Here is a 14,876-nt window from a genome sequence, read left to right on the forward strand (position 1 = left end):
GGCCTTCTAACGTGCACTTAGTTCCTCCGGCATTTACTACGTCCTTTGTTTAACTGTTGGGCAGGAAAAGTGTGTGTGTGCCTTAGCACTTGGACAATCCAGCATTTTCGGCTATCGTAAACTTCTGTAAATCGTTTATTACCGTTTCACATTATGTGGAATGAATGCGTCTCTTTATCCTGAGTTCTTTCCTGCCTGCCTAGTTCTCGGTATTAGTTCCAGCATGAAATCCTGAGTGCCAAGAATAACAAGCATCTTTGCTTGCCCCTTCCTGTTGGAGAGGGCAGGGTGCTGTAGCGTGCAGATTTTCTGCTCGTGCAAGAGTTGGGACAGGGTACTTTCGTGGCTTAGGTGATTGCGGGTAAACGGAGAGATCTTTCTGAGTGGGCTATGATGAACTTTTCTCTTCGGTTGTACAAGCTGCCCTGAAAGTTTTGGACCATATGTGCTATAAAGTAAAAAAATATTTACTATCTGGCTCTTTACAGGAAGAGTGTGCTGACCCCTAAATATGGCTTGGTCATCAGCGTGTGGGCATACGGGTGTTGATGAAATGTTAAACTGAGTCTATCAGGAGGTGCAGTTAGAGGAGGTGGGACTTGCTGCTCATAAGAAGTGAGAGGCAGATAACATGGTGCCTAGTCAAGCCAGCACCAGGGGCGAGCTGTGTCCCGAAGCATTTGAGGACTGTCTTACAGGTACATCGGAGACTGCTGGCTCAGGAACACAGCTCTGAGGGAGGGCTCAGGGGACAGGTCTGCTGTCACAGACACCCTGAGACATGGTTAGAACTGGAAAAATGACTGCGTTATAATGACTTCAGGTGAGTTAGTGATGTTTCTTAATCCCATTAAAGATGCTTCAATCCCTTCCGGAGTGCTGGCAAAAAGTCTCGTATTTAAAACTGAATTAATGAATATAAAAAATGTTGAGACACCGCTGTTTTAAACCATTGTCTTAGCCTTCAGCTCTGACTCATCTGGACAACCGGCCCATCCAATGAGGAGAGTTCAGGATACGTCCGTAAAAAATAAAAAAGAGAAATTCAATGCAAAGATGAAAACGTTCATTTATCTTTTTCAGAGAGATAGGATCTTTCCGAAGGCAATGATTCTAAAAACTAGGGAACTATGCCATGCTTGGGATGGCGAATGTCATGTTTTTGTCGGACCTTACTTGTCATCAGATCCCTCAAGAATCTGAAAGGACATGTCAGGATGTCAGCAGGATGTCAGCTGAAGAGACAGTGTATTTTTTAGGGACAAACTGAGACAAGACCATAATGAAGTCTTTCTAGACCAGCCAAGACTGTACATGGGAAGAAAGAGTTAGGGAATGTGGAGAGATTTTCAGGTCTTTGTCCCATCCCCCAAATCCCAACACAACCTCATTAGTCTTGGGGGAAGACAGAGAGGCTGAGGGCAGCTGTCGGCACTGCAAACATTTACAGCTGTTGGAAGACCCACAGGCACACCCCGCCCTTTCTCGTTCCCACCCTTCCTCCCCTGACCCCCCACCCCTCATTAAGCATAGCGTTTAGCAAGATAAGCTACTCTGAGAGAAACAAACTGGCATTACTGAACTTCTCGTCTTTCCCGTGGAACATTCCCCAGCTAAATGACTTCAAGAGACGCAGAAAACAAGCCTAGCCTGGGAGTTAAGTGGGTATGTGCCCAGGGCGTGGCAACAATCGCATAATTCGCCTTCTCAAAACAAAGCACATCTTCACAGGCACAGACATGCAGAAAGGTTAGAGATGGGAAAAGGAAAGACAGACAGACAGACAAAGACAGAAAGGGGAAAGAGGAAAAAAGAAAGGAGAAAAGGAAAGGAGAGAAAGGAAGGTCCCATGCGTGAGTCCCTCTCGTTCTCCAGGCTATTTTCTCAACGTTCCAGTATGCTGGAGATCAAAAGAAAAGTTGCTGGAAAGACCATCTCGTGGTCTCCAGTGAGAGCCAAGTCACACTATATAAAGAAGTGACAAACACTCATGGTTGTAAGTGGTGTGTGCGCCGGTGGAAGCTGTCCATGCAGAAATGTGATTGGCCAACCTCACTGCCAAGGCTCGCTGTATCCTCTAGTTCCGAGTGAGTCAACCCCGCGATTTTAATCCTTGTACCCTCCCTTCCCTACTCCCAAATCTTCCCATCCTTAAGATTACCAGAGAAATGACAGGGATCATCAGCCACCGAAAGACAGAACGGGTGTCCTAACGCTCCTGGAATTGCCAGCAATGACACGTTGACACCTGAAAAGGGATGGCGACCTCCATAGATATAATTTCCAATTTTGATGGAAAATCCTGATGAACCCGATGTCTGAGATATGCTCTGAGTTTCCTCCTTAGCCCTCGTTTCATGTCCCATTCCCCCATCTCCTGTCCTTGTTTGTCGATCCCTGCCGTATTCCTTCCTGTCACCAAGTTCGTATTTCTAGAAGCTTCGTATAGAATTACTTGCCTGGTTTCTGAAGCCAAAAAGGAAGACGCAATAACATGAAGCTCGCAGAGAGACTGGTAATAGTACAAGTAAGAAGTGCTTCTATTTTTCCAACTTGTGCGGTTATAGCCGATAACTTACTTCTCCTTTCTTCTAAACCTTCATTACACTTTCTAGGAGTTCAACTACAGTGGCACACGACTGTTTCCGGGACAAGGGAAGATGATCTTTGTGCTGCAAGCAAGCCAAGAACAGGGGACCGGGCACTCCAGAGAGAAGAAGATTGCTCCCCTGCCTCAGGTTGAAGGATGGTTCATCTCAGAGGTCAGAGAATGAGTCATTAGGATCATGAGTACCCAGTGCTCTGGGTAAAGAGAAAAAAAAAAAAAAAAAAAAAAAAGCTGTGTCCTGGTTTCTGTCATCAAGCTATAATTTCTTTGCAAAATCTTTTCCCAGTGGTCCATAGAGAACTGAGACTTCTGGAGCCAGCCAGGATGGAAAAAGCCCGGGCGAGCCCATCTCTCCTTCCGATTACAAGTAGGAGCTCTAGTCAAAATACAAAAGGCAACCACCTCTGGACAAGGAGGATTGGTGAGGAGAGCCAAAACTAAAGAAAAATCAGTAAGGCAGGATAGGCAGGATAACCACAGAGGACTGAAGGCAGCAGGACCTCATCGCTAACCTGTTGAAAGGGAAGGACTCTCATGTCAATTCTATTCACAACAGAAATATCCTTTAAGGGGGCACCTGGGTGGCTCAGTGGGTTAAAGCCTCTGCCTTCGGCTCAGGTCATGATCTCAGGGTCCTGGGATCAAGCCCCACATCGGGCTCTCTGCTCAGCAGGGAGCCTGCTTCCTCCTCTCTCTGCCTGCCTCTCTGCCTACTTGTGATCTCTGTCTGTCAAATAAATAAATAAATAAATAAATAAATAAATAAATAAAAGAAATATCCTTTAGGAATGCCTGCAAAGTAAAGTCATTTTCAGATAAGACAGTAACAAGATCACAATCCTAAGTCTGTACCCCAGGGAAACGAAAGCCTAGATCTACACAAAAACCTACAGAAGAATATTCACAGTTTGTATTCATCATTGCCCCAAACTGGAAACAAACTGAAATGCTCCTCCATTGGGGACTGGGGACTCCGAGAATGGGGCGTCCATACAACAGAAGGCCACTCAGCAAGGAAAGGGGACACGTTGTGGATATGTGCGACCGCATGGCCAAATTTCAGATGCATTATGCCAAGTGAAAGAAGCCAGACTCAGAAAGATGTACACTATCTGATTCCATTTACATGGCATCTAGAAAAGGCAAAGCTACAGAGGGGGAGTGATTGCTGGGGGTAAAGGGGAGGGCAAGGATCTCACTACAAAGGGGGTGGCTACAGCTGTTTCTTGCAGGTGTTCTGTATCTTGAATGGAGTTACATGCCTCAGTGCATTTACGAACACTCGTAATACTGTCACCAAAAGAGTAAACTTCACTGTCAACTTTATACGTTAAAAAAACACACTAAAAATGGAGAGCTTGAAATCTTGATACAGTTTTCTCAGGGAAACTTTCTGACAATTCAGTTACCTAACTGTTCATACTTACATACTCATAAGCAGAAAATCATACCTCCAATATAATGGCGAACAGTCAAGCTTTACTTGCAAACTTTGTCATAAAACGTTACTTGAAAATAAAATCCATTTGGTCCTCACATGTCTTGGGGGAAGTCCAGAAGCCTTCAGGATAGACTAATATCACCTCTGTCATCCATGAATGAATTTTGACATAAAGACTTAGGTTCTTGGGGTGCCTGGGTGGTTCAGTGGGTTAAGCCTCTGCCTTCAGCTCAGGTCATAATCCCAGGGTCCTGGGATCGAGCCCTGCACTGGGCTCTCTGCTCAGCAGGGAGCCTGCTCCTCCCCCTCTCTCTCTGCCTGCCTCTCTGCCTACTTGTGATCTCTGTCAAATAAATAAATAAAATCTTAAAAAAAAAAAGACTTAGGTTCTTGCCAGTTATAGAAGCCTTTCCAATTCTATATTACAAATGTGGTTTTATGGTCACACTATTTATTTCTGACCTGGTGTTTAAAATAACTAGATACCATCATAATTGTTGCAACACACACACACACACACACACACACACACACACACAATTATATTACTATTACTGCTACAACTTAAGGGGGAAAACCAGATAATGAAATTAAACTTGGGCTTGGTCTTGCTTCCTCTAACAGTCACCTGCCGATTTTTTCTAATGACCTACTGATTTATGCTCCGTGGAGACCGGCAGAGTAAAGATGTTTGGGCGCTAGAGACGATGTTGTAACGTACCCTGTCAAAGAGTGCAAAGAGTTGTCTCAGGACATCTGAAACAGGCAGCTTCAAATACTCTGCAAATTCTTCAATTCCGATTCTTCCTCCTTTTGAAGAACTTGCGATTACTGCGTACTCGTCCAACTGCTTACGAACACCATCCCAGTCTAACCTAAACAAACAAAGACTCATGAACACATGCGGTCAGCCCTTTACCACCCACATGGACATTTTATGAATGGTGTTTGAGTCACCGTCAGAAGGAACAATATCTTAAGTGTTACATCTGGAAATGAGAATAAAATGGGTATTTTAGAGTACTTATGGAATGTGTACACAGGCTTCTGATTTTTTTGAAGAATATTAATGAGACTGTAGTTTTCTCAAAGACCTAAGGAAGAGGAAAGTAACTGAGAACAGGAGCAGTGTGAGGAAATAAATGACTTGTGAAAAGAAAATAAGAAATCGTATTTGAATCTAAATATTACTTAGTACTTATTGGGTTGTTTAAAAAAAATATGCAATTCTAGGGGCGCCTGGGTGGCTCAGTGGGTTAAGCCTCTGCCTTCGGCTCAGGTGATGATCTCAGGGTCCTGGGATCGAGCCCCACATCGGGCTCTCTGCTCAGCAGGGAGCCTGCTTCCCCCTCTCTCTCTGCCTGCCTCTCTGCCTACTTGAGATCTCTGTCTGTCAAATAAATAAATAAAATCTTTAAAAAATATATGCAATTCTTGCTTTTAAAAGTTTCCAGGCTGATGATGAACTCACATTGCACAAAATTTTGGGATAGGGAGATTCATTAGATGACAAACATTTCCTCCAAGCGAAGTTCTAGAACACAGAAACACCATAACGCCAGAAAACGTACCATAGCTCACATCACATCCTGTCTTTGTCTTGTCCAATTAAACAGGTGACCTAACACATGCTGCTTTCTTCTGTATCTGATTTCAGTAACTATCTAAACTTTTCAAATGAATCAAATTACACGAATATTGTGAATATAATATCAACCATGCTTGTTACTTAGAAGATATGAATCCTATTTGCTCTATCAGTTATCAAAATATTATCTCCCAATATTGACCTTTAAGACAATAACCAGTTCTGCAGCTCTCTCCTTGGGAGGATGCCAAAGCCTACTGAATCAATATATTCTGCAAATCGATATATTCTGAAAACAGAATGAACAGTAATAAGGGAATCGGGGGTGATACCTTTCAATAGCAGATGGTTCAAAGGGGTTGTTTATAAAGGTACAAAGAAGGGGTTTTGCCTTAAAAAAAAAAAAAAAGAATTATGCACCCTGAAGATCGAGGGGAAGTATTTAAGGGGTCAGAGGGTCAGAATTGCTCCCCTACAAATCAATTCAGACTTCACATGAGGTCTGACTGCCACCAGGACCATCTAATTATGTCGTCCTTTTTGCAAGGGGGCAGCAGGACAGACAGACTGCTCTGAGACACTTCTGAGAAGGGCAGGTCTGTGCTGGTCCACACTGACTATCTCTCGGGCTCCTCCTGTGACCAGTACCCATGCTTCTGAGTTAACCATTCTTTTTTTTTTTTTTTTTTAAGATTTCTACTTATTTATTTGACACAGAGAGAGAGATCACAAGTAGGCAGAGAGAGAGGGAGAAGCAGGCTTCCCGCTGAGCAGAGAGCCTGATGCGGGGCTTGATCCCAGAACCCTGGGATCATCACCTGAGCCGAAGGCAGAGGCTTAACCCACTGAGTCACCCAGGCACCCCCTGAATTAACCGTTCTTGAAAAAAAACACAACTAAGTGAACTACATGGGACATGAAACCCGTGGGTTCTAGAGCCACAGGGTCTAGAATAAATGCTCTAGAGCTGAGCATTAAGGAAACCCGAGAAAAGAAACAAGACGTCAGATCTCTGGGGGGCGCCTTTATGAAAGTGTAGCAATTTCAAAACATACTTACTTCAATTTCTGGCTTATTTTGGTAAATTCCACCAACCCAGCTTCCATAGGCAATGTCAGCTGTCCTGCTGAGATCATTAATCTGCAGTCTTCGTAGGTATGGTCTGTTACTGGGATTCCCAAAGCTCTAAGAGGCATTTAAAAGCAAACAAATTCAATTTTTTATTTTATTTTTTTAAGGGCACTGATTTTTTCATCAGGCCTGAACTGGTCAACAAACAACAGTAAACGGGAAAGTATTTACTACTTTTCAAGGCAGTAGCTTTGGCTTAGTATTGCCAAAGAGACATATTTCTCCGCTGCACAGACTTCCTGTGGCCGAGTTAATCCCCTTCTGTCTGCGAGCTTTGGTCGGCGGGTCATTTTGTTTTGTGTTTTAACTGGGACCATGATACTAGCCAACTTCAGCTTGAAGCCAGCTTCAATCGCTAACTTTTTCATCTCTCAAACCTGGAGATCACTTCCTGCTACGTAACAGTCTTCTGAAAATATGAAAGAGAACTGAGAATAAGCTCATTAGTTCTTCCAAACCTAAACACCATCCATCCTCAAAGGAGGGCATGACCCCCTCCTGGCTCCCTCCTGCTCAGAGGTCTGTCTAATAATGAACTAGATTTGAAAAAAATAGATATTAACAACAACTGGAAAAAACACTAAGTCCTGAGAAAAAAGCCTGTGCGGTACCTAAAATAATTTCCTGAAGGTTCCTTTTCACAGAACTTTTATTCACAGATATTCAAGTGTGAATCCTAAAGTTCTGTCTTCAACTATTTTTGTTGATTTTGTTGAATCACTACTAAGAATGTTACATTTCAACAGACGCAATAAGAACAAATTTTTTTTCTATCTACAACTATAGGCTGCTTTTGATTAATAAATATTTTGGTATATGAATATTTTTATTTGGGAAAATAAACATTTTAAATATTTCGGGAATTTATATTTATAAGCGTGGACTGTAGAGATGCCCGTTAAGAGCTTGGGGCTTGGGTAAAAGGAAGTGTGGATTTGAGTCCCAGCCCAGACGGTATCTCCCTCTGAGTCTCACTTTCCTTGCTTGGCTCCAAGAGTTGCTATGAAGATTACGTTAGATAACCCAAGTAAATGGCCCGGCACACTACTGGGTAAATATTCATGATGAGTCACGCAGCACTGCTAATTTGCATCTTTACTATTTTCAAATGCTTCTGTCATACACTTTTCCTCCATGAGACTCATGATCACCAATACCAGGAGAAAGTCAAGGCAAAGACTTTAACTCCGACTTTAAATACTAGGAGTAGGAGCCACAGAAGGCCTTGTCCATGGTTGTGCAGCTAATCGAGGTCTTTCTTATTCTTTATTCAAGGCCCTTATGCCTCCACGCCTCCAAATTCAGAAAAAGGCAGGCTAATCAACCCGCTGCTCTGTTTTATAGGCACCTTTTGGGAAGTCCAACTATCTTCTATGAATTCTCTCAATTCCTAAAATCGATCTTAGTTCCTAACTTTCGGACATAAGCTGGTATGGAAACGGAAGGAGAAAGGGAAGAAAAGCAACTCAAAACAAATTTTGTAGCCAGTCTAGAAGCTGGGAAAATCAAGTACATGTAGGTACGCATAGTAAAAAAAAAGTTTTTGAGCATATGAACACTTAGACTGTTGTGAACATATAGTTATTCTGCTGTGAAATATGAATTTATGTATATACTATCTTGCTTATAAAACCAAATTCAGCTTTGAAGCTAGATTTAGATATCTCATTTGAATTTTTACTAGGAATACATACTACTGGCCTATCCGTGCCGAGCCCACTAACTGGAATGACAGAGGGGGGTGCTGCCTGGTGTGGGGTGCACACTGGGGAGGCTCTAGGGCTGCCCGGGTGGTAGGACGGTACAACACTCATTCTTTCATTACAGGATGAAAGGTGATTTATCTAATCAGAATCATGGCCAGCTAAAACTCCTTTAAGTGCCGGAAAATATTTGCTTGATGCTTACGATTTACAAATCCTAAATTTACAGGCGTCCTTTAATGGGGGTGACTTTCCTCCCTTTTCTGTGCATCTATTGCCTTCCCTTGCAAACTTTCTCCTTTGTATGGCTATAATCATTAATGCCTTTGAAACACCTGGCCTTGGCAGCTCTGTGGAGACTGGGGCCCAGAAGGCGAGCCACGAATGTGTGACAGTGACAGACATTTCCATGAGTTTGGGGCTGCATCTGGGGAATATGTTTGTAGACTGTCTTTCTGACCACATATTACAGGCACATTATTTTACTTACCAAAATGAAGTAGGGAATGAGGCCGTCAGGATGAAACAAAACAAAACAAAACACCCAAATCCTAAAACTACATGAAATGCCGTTGACCAATCATTTAAAAACAATTTCCTGATGGCAATCACACACAGACACTTACTCTGCCATTAAATTCCGGACTCTACCAGCAAAAAGGACGGGATCACTTTTTTCTTCATCATTTGGTACCTGAACAGGCAGAAACTGAAAGACAAGCATACCTTTCCATTACAACGGTGAGGGCTAAGATGCTACATGCTACATATACTCATTTATAAGCTATCTATCATTATAGTAACTCCCCCCACCCCCCGCCGCCCTTCCGGCACATAGGTAATATGCTATAGTGGGAAGAACACTGTGCTTGGATTCAGTGGATCTGCAGCCAAGCCCTGGGTCTTTCTGTGTGTTCACGAGGCTGTTCCTGAAGTCTTCTTCACTGTCGCCTGGACTCTGACAAGAGGGCGATAATCACCCACTTGCCCAGGTTGTGATGAGGACGAACTGAGCCACGGCCTGGAATTCTGGAAGCTGTGAAGCTGTAGGTAGGAAGACCTTCTTCTCCACACTGGATTCCCTAGCCCTCTGTGTGAAAACGTCAGTACAAGTAGTAGCTTGTCACTTATGGTTTATCTTCCCTACCCACTCCCCTGTCAGCCTCAGTTTATTGTTTGTTCAAATGTCATGTTTTGTCATTTCTTTTTTTTTTTTTTAAAGATTTTTATTTATTTATTTGACAGAGAGATCACAAGTAGGCAGAGAGGCAGGCAGAGAGAGAGGAGAAAGCAGGCTCTCCACGGAGCAGAGAGCCCGATGCGGGGCTCGATCCCAGGACCCTGGGATCATGACCTGAGCCGAAGGCAGAGGCTTTAACCTGCTGAGCCACCCAGGTGCCCCATGTTTTGTCATTTCTTCGGCTTTCTTTTAACCCTTAGTATGGGCTGTCTAGCTTTGGCCCAACACTGTGTTTTGCTTTATCGTTTTAAATTTTACTTTCTTTTCCTCTACTTGATATTTGGTGGTGCCTCATTGGTGCCGTCCTTGTTTTATTTATAGTTTTTGAACACTAATGAGATTGTGGTGCTATATTTAAGTTCTGACATCGTTTTTGAGCACCTACCATTAACCAAGGCAAGATTAACGGGACTGTATTCCTGCTCCAAAAAAAGACCCATACTTTAAAAGACAGACCAACACAGCATGTGCTAAGTATCACTACCCTCAATGACAGGGCTCAGAAGCTTCATTAAGTGAGCTTAGTGTTATACAGGTCACATGGCCAGGACTCAGCCCAAGTTCGGTCAGAATCTAAAACCCTTATTTTCCCCACTAACCTATCCTTCCTGGAATATGAGAGCGAGGGATAAAAAATGATTAATTTGGACGGGGGTGGGGGCAGGGAAAAGCAGCCAAAGAGGCTTTACAGAAGAGCTAATATTTGATCTTGGCTTTTTCAGGGTAAACATGATCTTGCCAGTAGCTACTGTTCATTGAATTCTAACCACGAACCAGGCACAGTGCTAGGCGCTTTACATGCCTTATTTCATTTCACCAGTCCTCCCAATTTTTGTCCTTAGGATCGGGGTTCACAAAGATCAAATGAGTTGCTCAAGTTTTCATGGCCCACTTACGTTCAACAAATACTGCTTTGGCACCTACTGTATACCAGATGCTGCACTAAGCCCCGAAGACAGGACAAGGAAGCCCCTGCCAGGGGCCCTCCAGGTGGTAGGGTAAAAAGTTATGACAAATGAGTCATGTCCACCAGTAAGAGCTATCATCCATTAGGCACCTACTGTGTGCTGGGTAATTTATAAGATTAACTCTCCACAATTCCTGGAGGCCAGCTTTACCACTTCCATCAGTTGGGTGGAGAAGGATTTGAAGAGGCTACGCCATGTAGCCAAGGCCACACCCCAGTGGCAGGACTGTGATTTGAAAGAAAAAGAAAGATCTGTATAAATAACACCACTTCTGGACTCACTGTGGACCTGTTTTCAAATCTCGTTAGTCACGTTAAGACGCCTTTGGGCAAGGGCGGTTTGGAGATGAAGTTTGAGCAAGGGAGTGCGGTGACCAAGGCCAAGCTTTTGAGCAGAAATCTCCGGGGTAGGGAATGGCTGAGCCAAAGAGGAAAAGGCTGAGAGCAGGGAGTAGCCCGGGAGGCGACCGCAACCACTCGGTGAGAGAAGAGAGGGAGTGCGGACGCGGAGGACAGCAGGGAGGCAAGTGGCATTTTAGGATGACATGGATCCGAATCGCGGGACAGCGCGCAGTGTGACACGTACCGCGATGAACATTCTCTCCTAGGGGATTGGAGGGATGCTGCAGAAAGAGCACTCGGCCTGGCTGTGGCCTTGGCTCTGCCATCAGATCCTGGAAAAGTCATTCAGCCCTGACGGGGGTCAGGTCTGAATCAGGTCTGAATCGGGTCTGAATCACTGAGGTCACTGAGTGGCCTCTCTTGCCGGATGAAAAAGTTTGGCTCAATGATTTCAAAGTCCCTCTCCACCTGGAGTTCTGCATCTAGCTTTCCACTCAGTATCTACTCTTCAAGACGGAAAAATAAACTAAGCCACCAGAGGTCCCCACAATACTTCTCTATCCAGAGCAACGTTAAAATCAATGTTCATAAAGTCTCTAACAACATAAAACGATAAAGTTTTAAGCCACCATATAATTCTTCATTAAAAAAAAAAAGCCACATGATCGTTTGTAACACGCTTAATTTGTAGGTTATAAAAGCACACCCAGAAAACCCAGAAAAATAAATTGCTGCTACAACTGTTAACCAATACAATGAGCTCTGGGTTTAATTCCTTTTAGTGCAGGTGATATTTTCCATAAAATGGTTTTTAATAACCCTCCTATTGTACGGCATTTTGTTCTCGAAGAAGAAAATTCCACGGAGAGTACAAAATAATTAAAAACCTGGATTTGAGCCTCACGGGCCTTGGAGGCCCCCCCTCATGCCTCCTGAGAAGAAATACAATGGAAATTCTCATAAAAAGTCACTTCTCCTCAGAGCAGACCTTGCCCTCTTTTTCACATTCCTATTTCGTATGTGGTCATTCAAGGCTCACAGCAAAAACAACATCTTTTATTTGGGAAGAAAGATTGGCCAAAGGCAGGGAAACATGATTGCCATTGTCTACTACTGTCCCCTAACGCATAGCTCGATACCCTAGTGACTTCAGGACCCCCAATTTTCCTTTCCACCTTTCTCTTCTCTCATTATCCTGAGTATCCACACAGATGGCTCATCAGACCTGTTGCTCTCACAGCCCCTTCACCTGGCCACGTGGGTTCTCAGCTGTGCCTTGGTCACAGAGACAATAACAATGACAATGGCGGCCATCTCCTCTGACAATGGCGGTCATCTCCTCTGACGAGTTCTTGTTCACTTCTCTAACCCGGTCCCACACAGCTGTGAGAACCCGCTGGTCACTCTCAGGACCAGGCCCGTCCCTCTTCCTCCACTCCCTCCTGGCAACAGCTGGCTGCCTGTCTTCACTGGATTTCCCTGTTGACTTTCTGTCACCTAGGATCTCCCCCTTCTGCCACATCCACGGCGCCAACCGCAAACACGTGATCACCTCTCCTGCTCCTTCCTTCCCACCCCGTGAGAGACCACTGAGGGGTGCTAAAACGAAGGGCCGCGGTCTCATGGGTTGACCACAAAATTCATGTTATGTTCCACAGGGTCCTCACGGCTGCTTGAAAATTACGTTATTTTCCCAAGATGACCATACTGCCCCCACATACAACAGCGGTTCTGTTTGTTTTGCTGAAAGTCCTCCTTTATCCTCTCGCTCATGCCAGTGTGCCCCCAGATGGGATCTTAATCCTGAGTCTGTTTCCTTTATGTCTCTGTGACACGTGAGGATCAAGTGACTTGACCTGACCCTCGCGGCGGCTTGGGGTGTGCCTTTTGGACCTGCTACCATCCTAGTTTAATGTTTCGGACACAGTCCGTGCTTCTAGGGTCCCGATTCTCCTTTCCCCTCAATGGCACTTCACGCTGAACTTTAGAAAGAAAATAGTGAAGGAGTTCAGGAAAAGCTATCTCATGCGGTACCGCTTTGGTGCACTGATTATTTTGAGGTAAAGGCACTTGAAAAATGGCAAATGCGGGGAAAGGTTTTCTCTGAACTTCCCTTACTTGCCTCCAGTCAGCACCTCCAAAAGGAATTTGGTTGTCATAAATTCCTTCCTGGGGGAGTTTCATCAAACAGGGAGGATGGACTCTTGTCCCAGGAGATGGGACTGGAAGGCGACATCACACAAAGACAAGCTTTATCACGCACTATCGTAGCTCCCAACCTATTCTTCTCAGGGTCCATCTGTCCTTCCTGACGGTCACTGACTCTCCCGAGTGGCCAACATCTCCTTCCCCTTCCTCACCACTTTCTGGGCATTCACTTTTTATCCCCTTGGATGCCTTTGTGCACATATTAAAAGTGAATAAATCTGTATACTTTTCTCCTACGAATCTGCCTGTGGGGAGATCCTTTTACAGATCCAGCTTTGGAACCTAGGTGGGTAGAGGGAAGGCTCGCCTTCCCCACAAAGGCCCACGCGAATGTCTCCAATTCTTTTCCATCTCTCCTGAGACTGGCCCCCAGTGCCTCTGCCCTCCTCGCTCGAGTGTGCTCTGGTCCTCTGCCTGGCGGCTCCGCACCATCGTGTCCCATATAAGGAGGCGGCTAACGGACATGTTGCCCATAGGAAGACCCCCCTCTGCCCTTCTGGTCCCACAGTGCCCCACCATCTCTCGGGCCGTAGGCTACGCACAAGAGAAAGTCAGAATTCTTCTGCCTGTTTTGAAGGCGCTCAGATACCCAGAGCCAACCCTTCACACGAATACTCGGGACCAGAAAAGCTGCTTTATTCATTGTTTCCTGACCGCACTGAGCACATTCCTTTCTACTAAATAAATGCTTGTAAAAAAGGAGAAGGACTGATGAATGACGACGCTACCGACAGCTTTCCTTTTTCCAAGTAACAGAAAAGGATTTCATGAGTCGGTCTCCACAGATGTGTCTTTCTGGTTCTTCCCATGATTCTTCTGTGAAGGCTTCAAAGAGCAAATGTGAATGTGGGAACTAACATTTGCTGTTTTCTTCCCAAAAGGACAGAACAATTGAGATGGTGAGGGGAACAGAAGTGCATGCTTATTGAACACCTACCCCGTACTCCCACCTACGTCGCCTTATTAAATGCTAACCACCCTAAAAAAGACGTGTTACATCCCCGTTTTCCTAGCAAGAACACAGGCTCATTTACTCAAGCACATACAGATTGGTAGCAGCAGAATTGGAACAAAACCCTAGCTACTACTCTTTTTTTACAATACTCCATTTCTCAGGGTGCCTGTGTGGTTCAGTGGGTTAAGCATCCAACTCTTGATTTCGGCTCAGGTCATGATCTCAGGGTCGTGGGATGAGCCCCAGGAGGGGCTCCGTGCTCAGTGCGGAGTCTGCTTGAGATTCTCTCTCTCCCTCTCCCTCGGCCCCTCTTCCCCCACCCCAATCATGCAGTCTCTCAAAGAAAATAAAAATATAGATATAACGCTCCATTTCTCTGGTACTACTTAGAAATTTCAGAATTCTACCAAGTTCCAGAAGAAATTAGTTTTGTCAGAACAAGTACATAAACGGGCATATATGGGTTTTGTGTGTATATGTATGTGTGTGTATTCATGTAATAAAGGTTTTCTAAAAGGTCCATTCGTTTTAAATTCAAAACTATAAGTCATCTGAGTGTGTTTGGATATTTAAGTAATCCATATAAATTTATCTGAACCTTCCCTGAGTAATGAACTCTTTAGAGATTTAAAAAGTTGCTATCAATACAGGTATTGATTGTAACACTCATTGTCACAATCGTTTCCTAAATCA

At 44.3% G+C, this 14,876-nt stretch overlaps 1 protein-coding gene across 2 annotated transcripts in view; it reads right to left on the reverse strand.

Moving 5' to 3' along the window:
- Window positions 1-14,876, reverse strand: part of LPCAT2 (lysophosphatidylcholine acyltransferase 2) — a 67,347-nt gene that overhangs the window by 23,195 nt on the left and 29,276 nt on the right. For both annotated transcript variants that reach the window (XM_080829548.1, XM_080829549.1), the window contains exons 9-11: window positions 9,098-9,180; window positions 6,697-6,822; window positions 4,771-4,924 (exon numbers count right to left, since the gene is read on the reverse strand). In XM_080829548.1, the coding sequence (XP_080685674.1) occupies window positions 4,771-4,924; window positions 6,697-6,822; window positions 9,098-9,180 (363 nt within the window). The remainder of the gene's footprint in view (window positions 1-4,770; window positions 4,925-6,696; window positions 6,823-9,097; window positions 9,181-14,876) is intronic.

The sequence above is a fragment of the Martes martes genome, assembly GCF_963455335.1.
Source record: "Martes martes genome assembly, chromosome: 17".
In the NCBI taxonomy this organism is placed as follows: Eukaryota; Metazoa; Chordata; class Mammalia; order Carnivora; family Mustelidae; genus Martes; species Martes martes.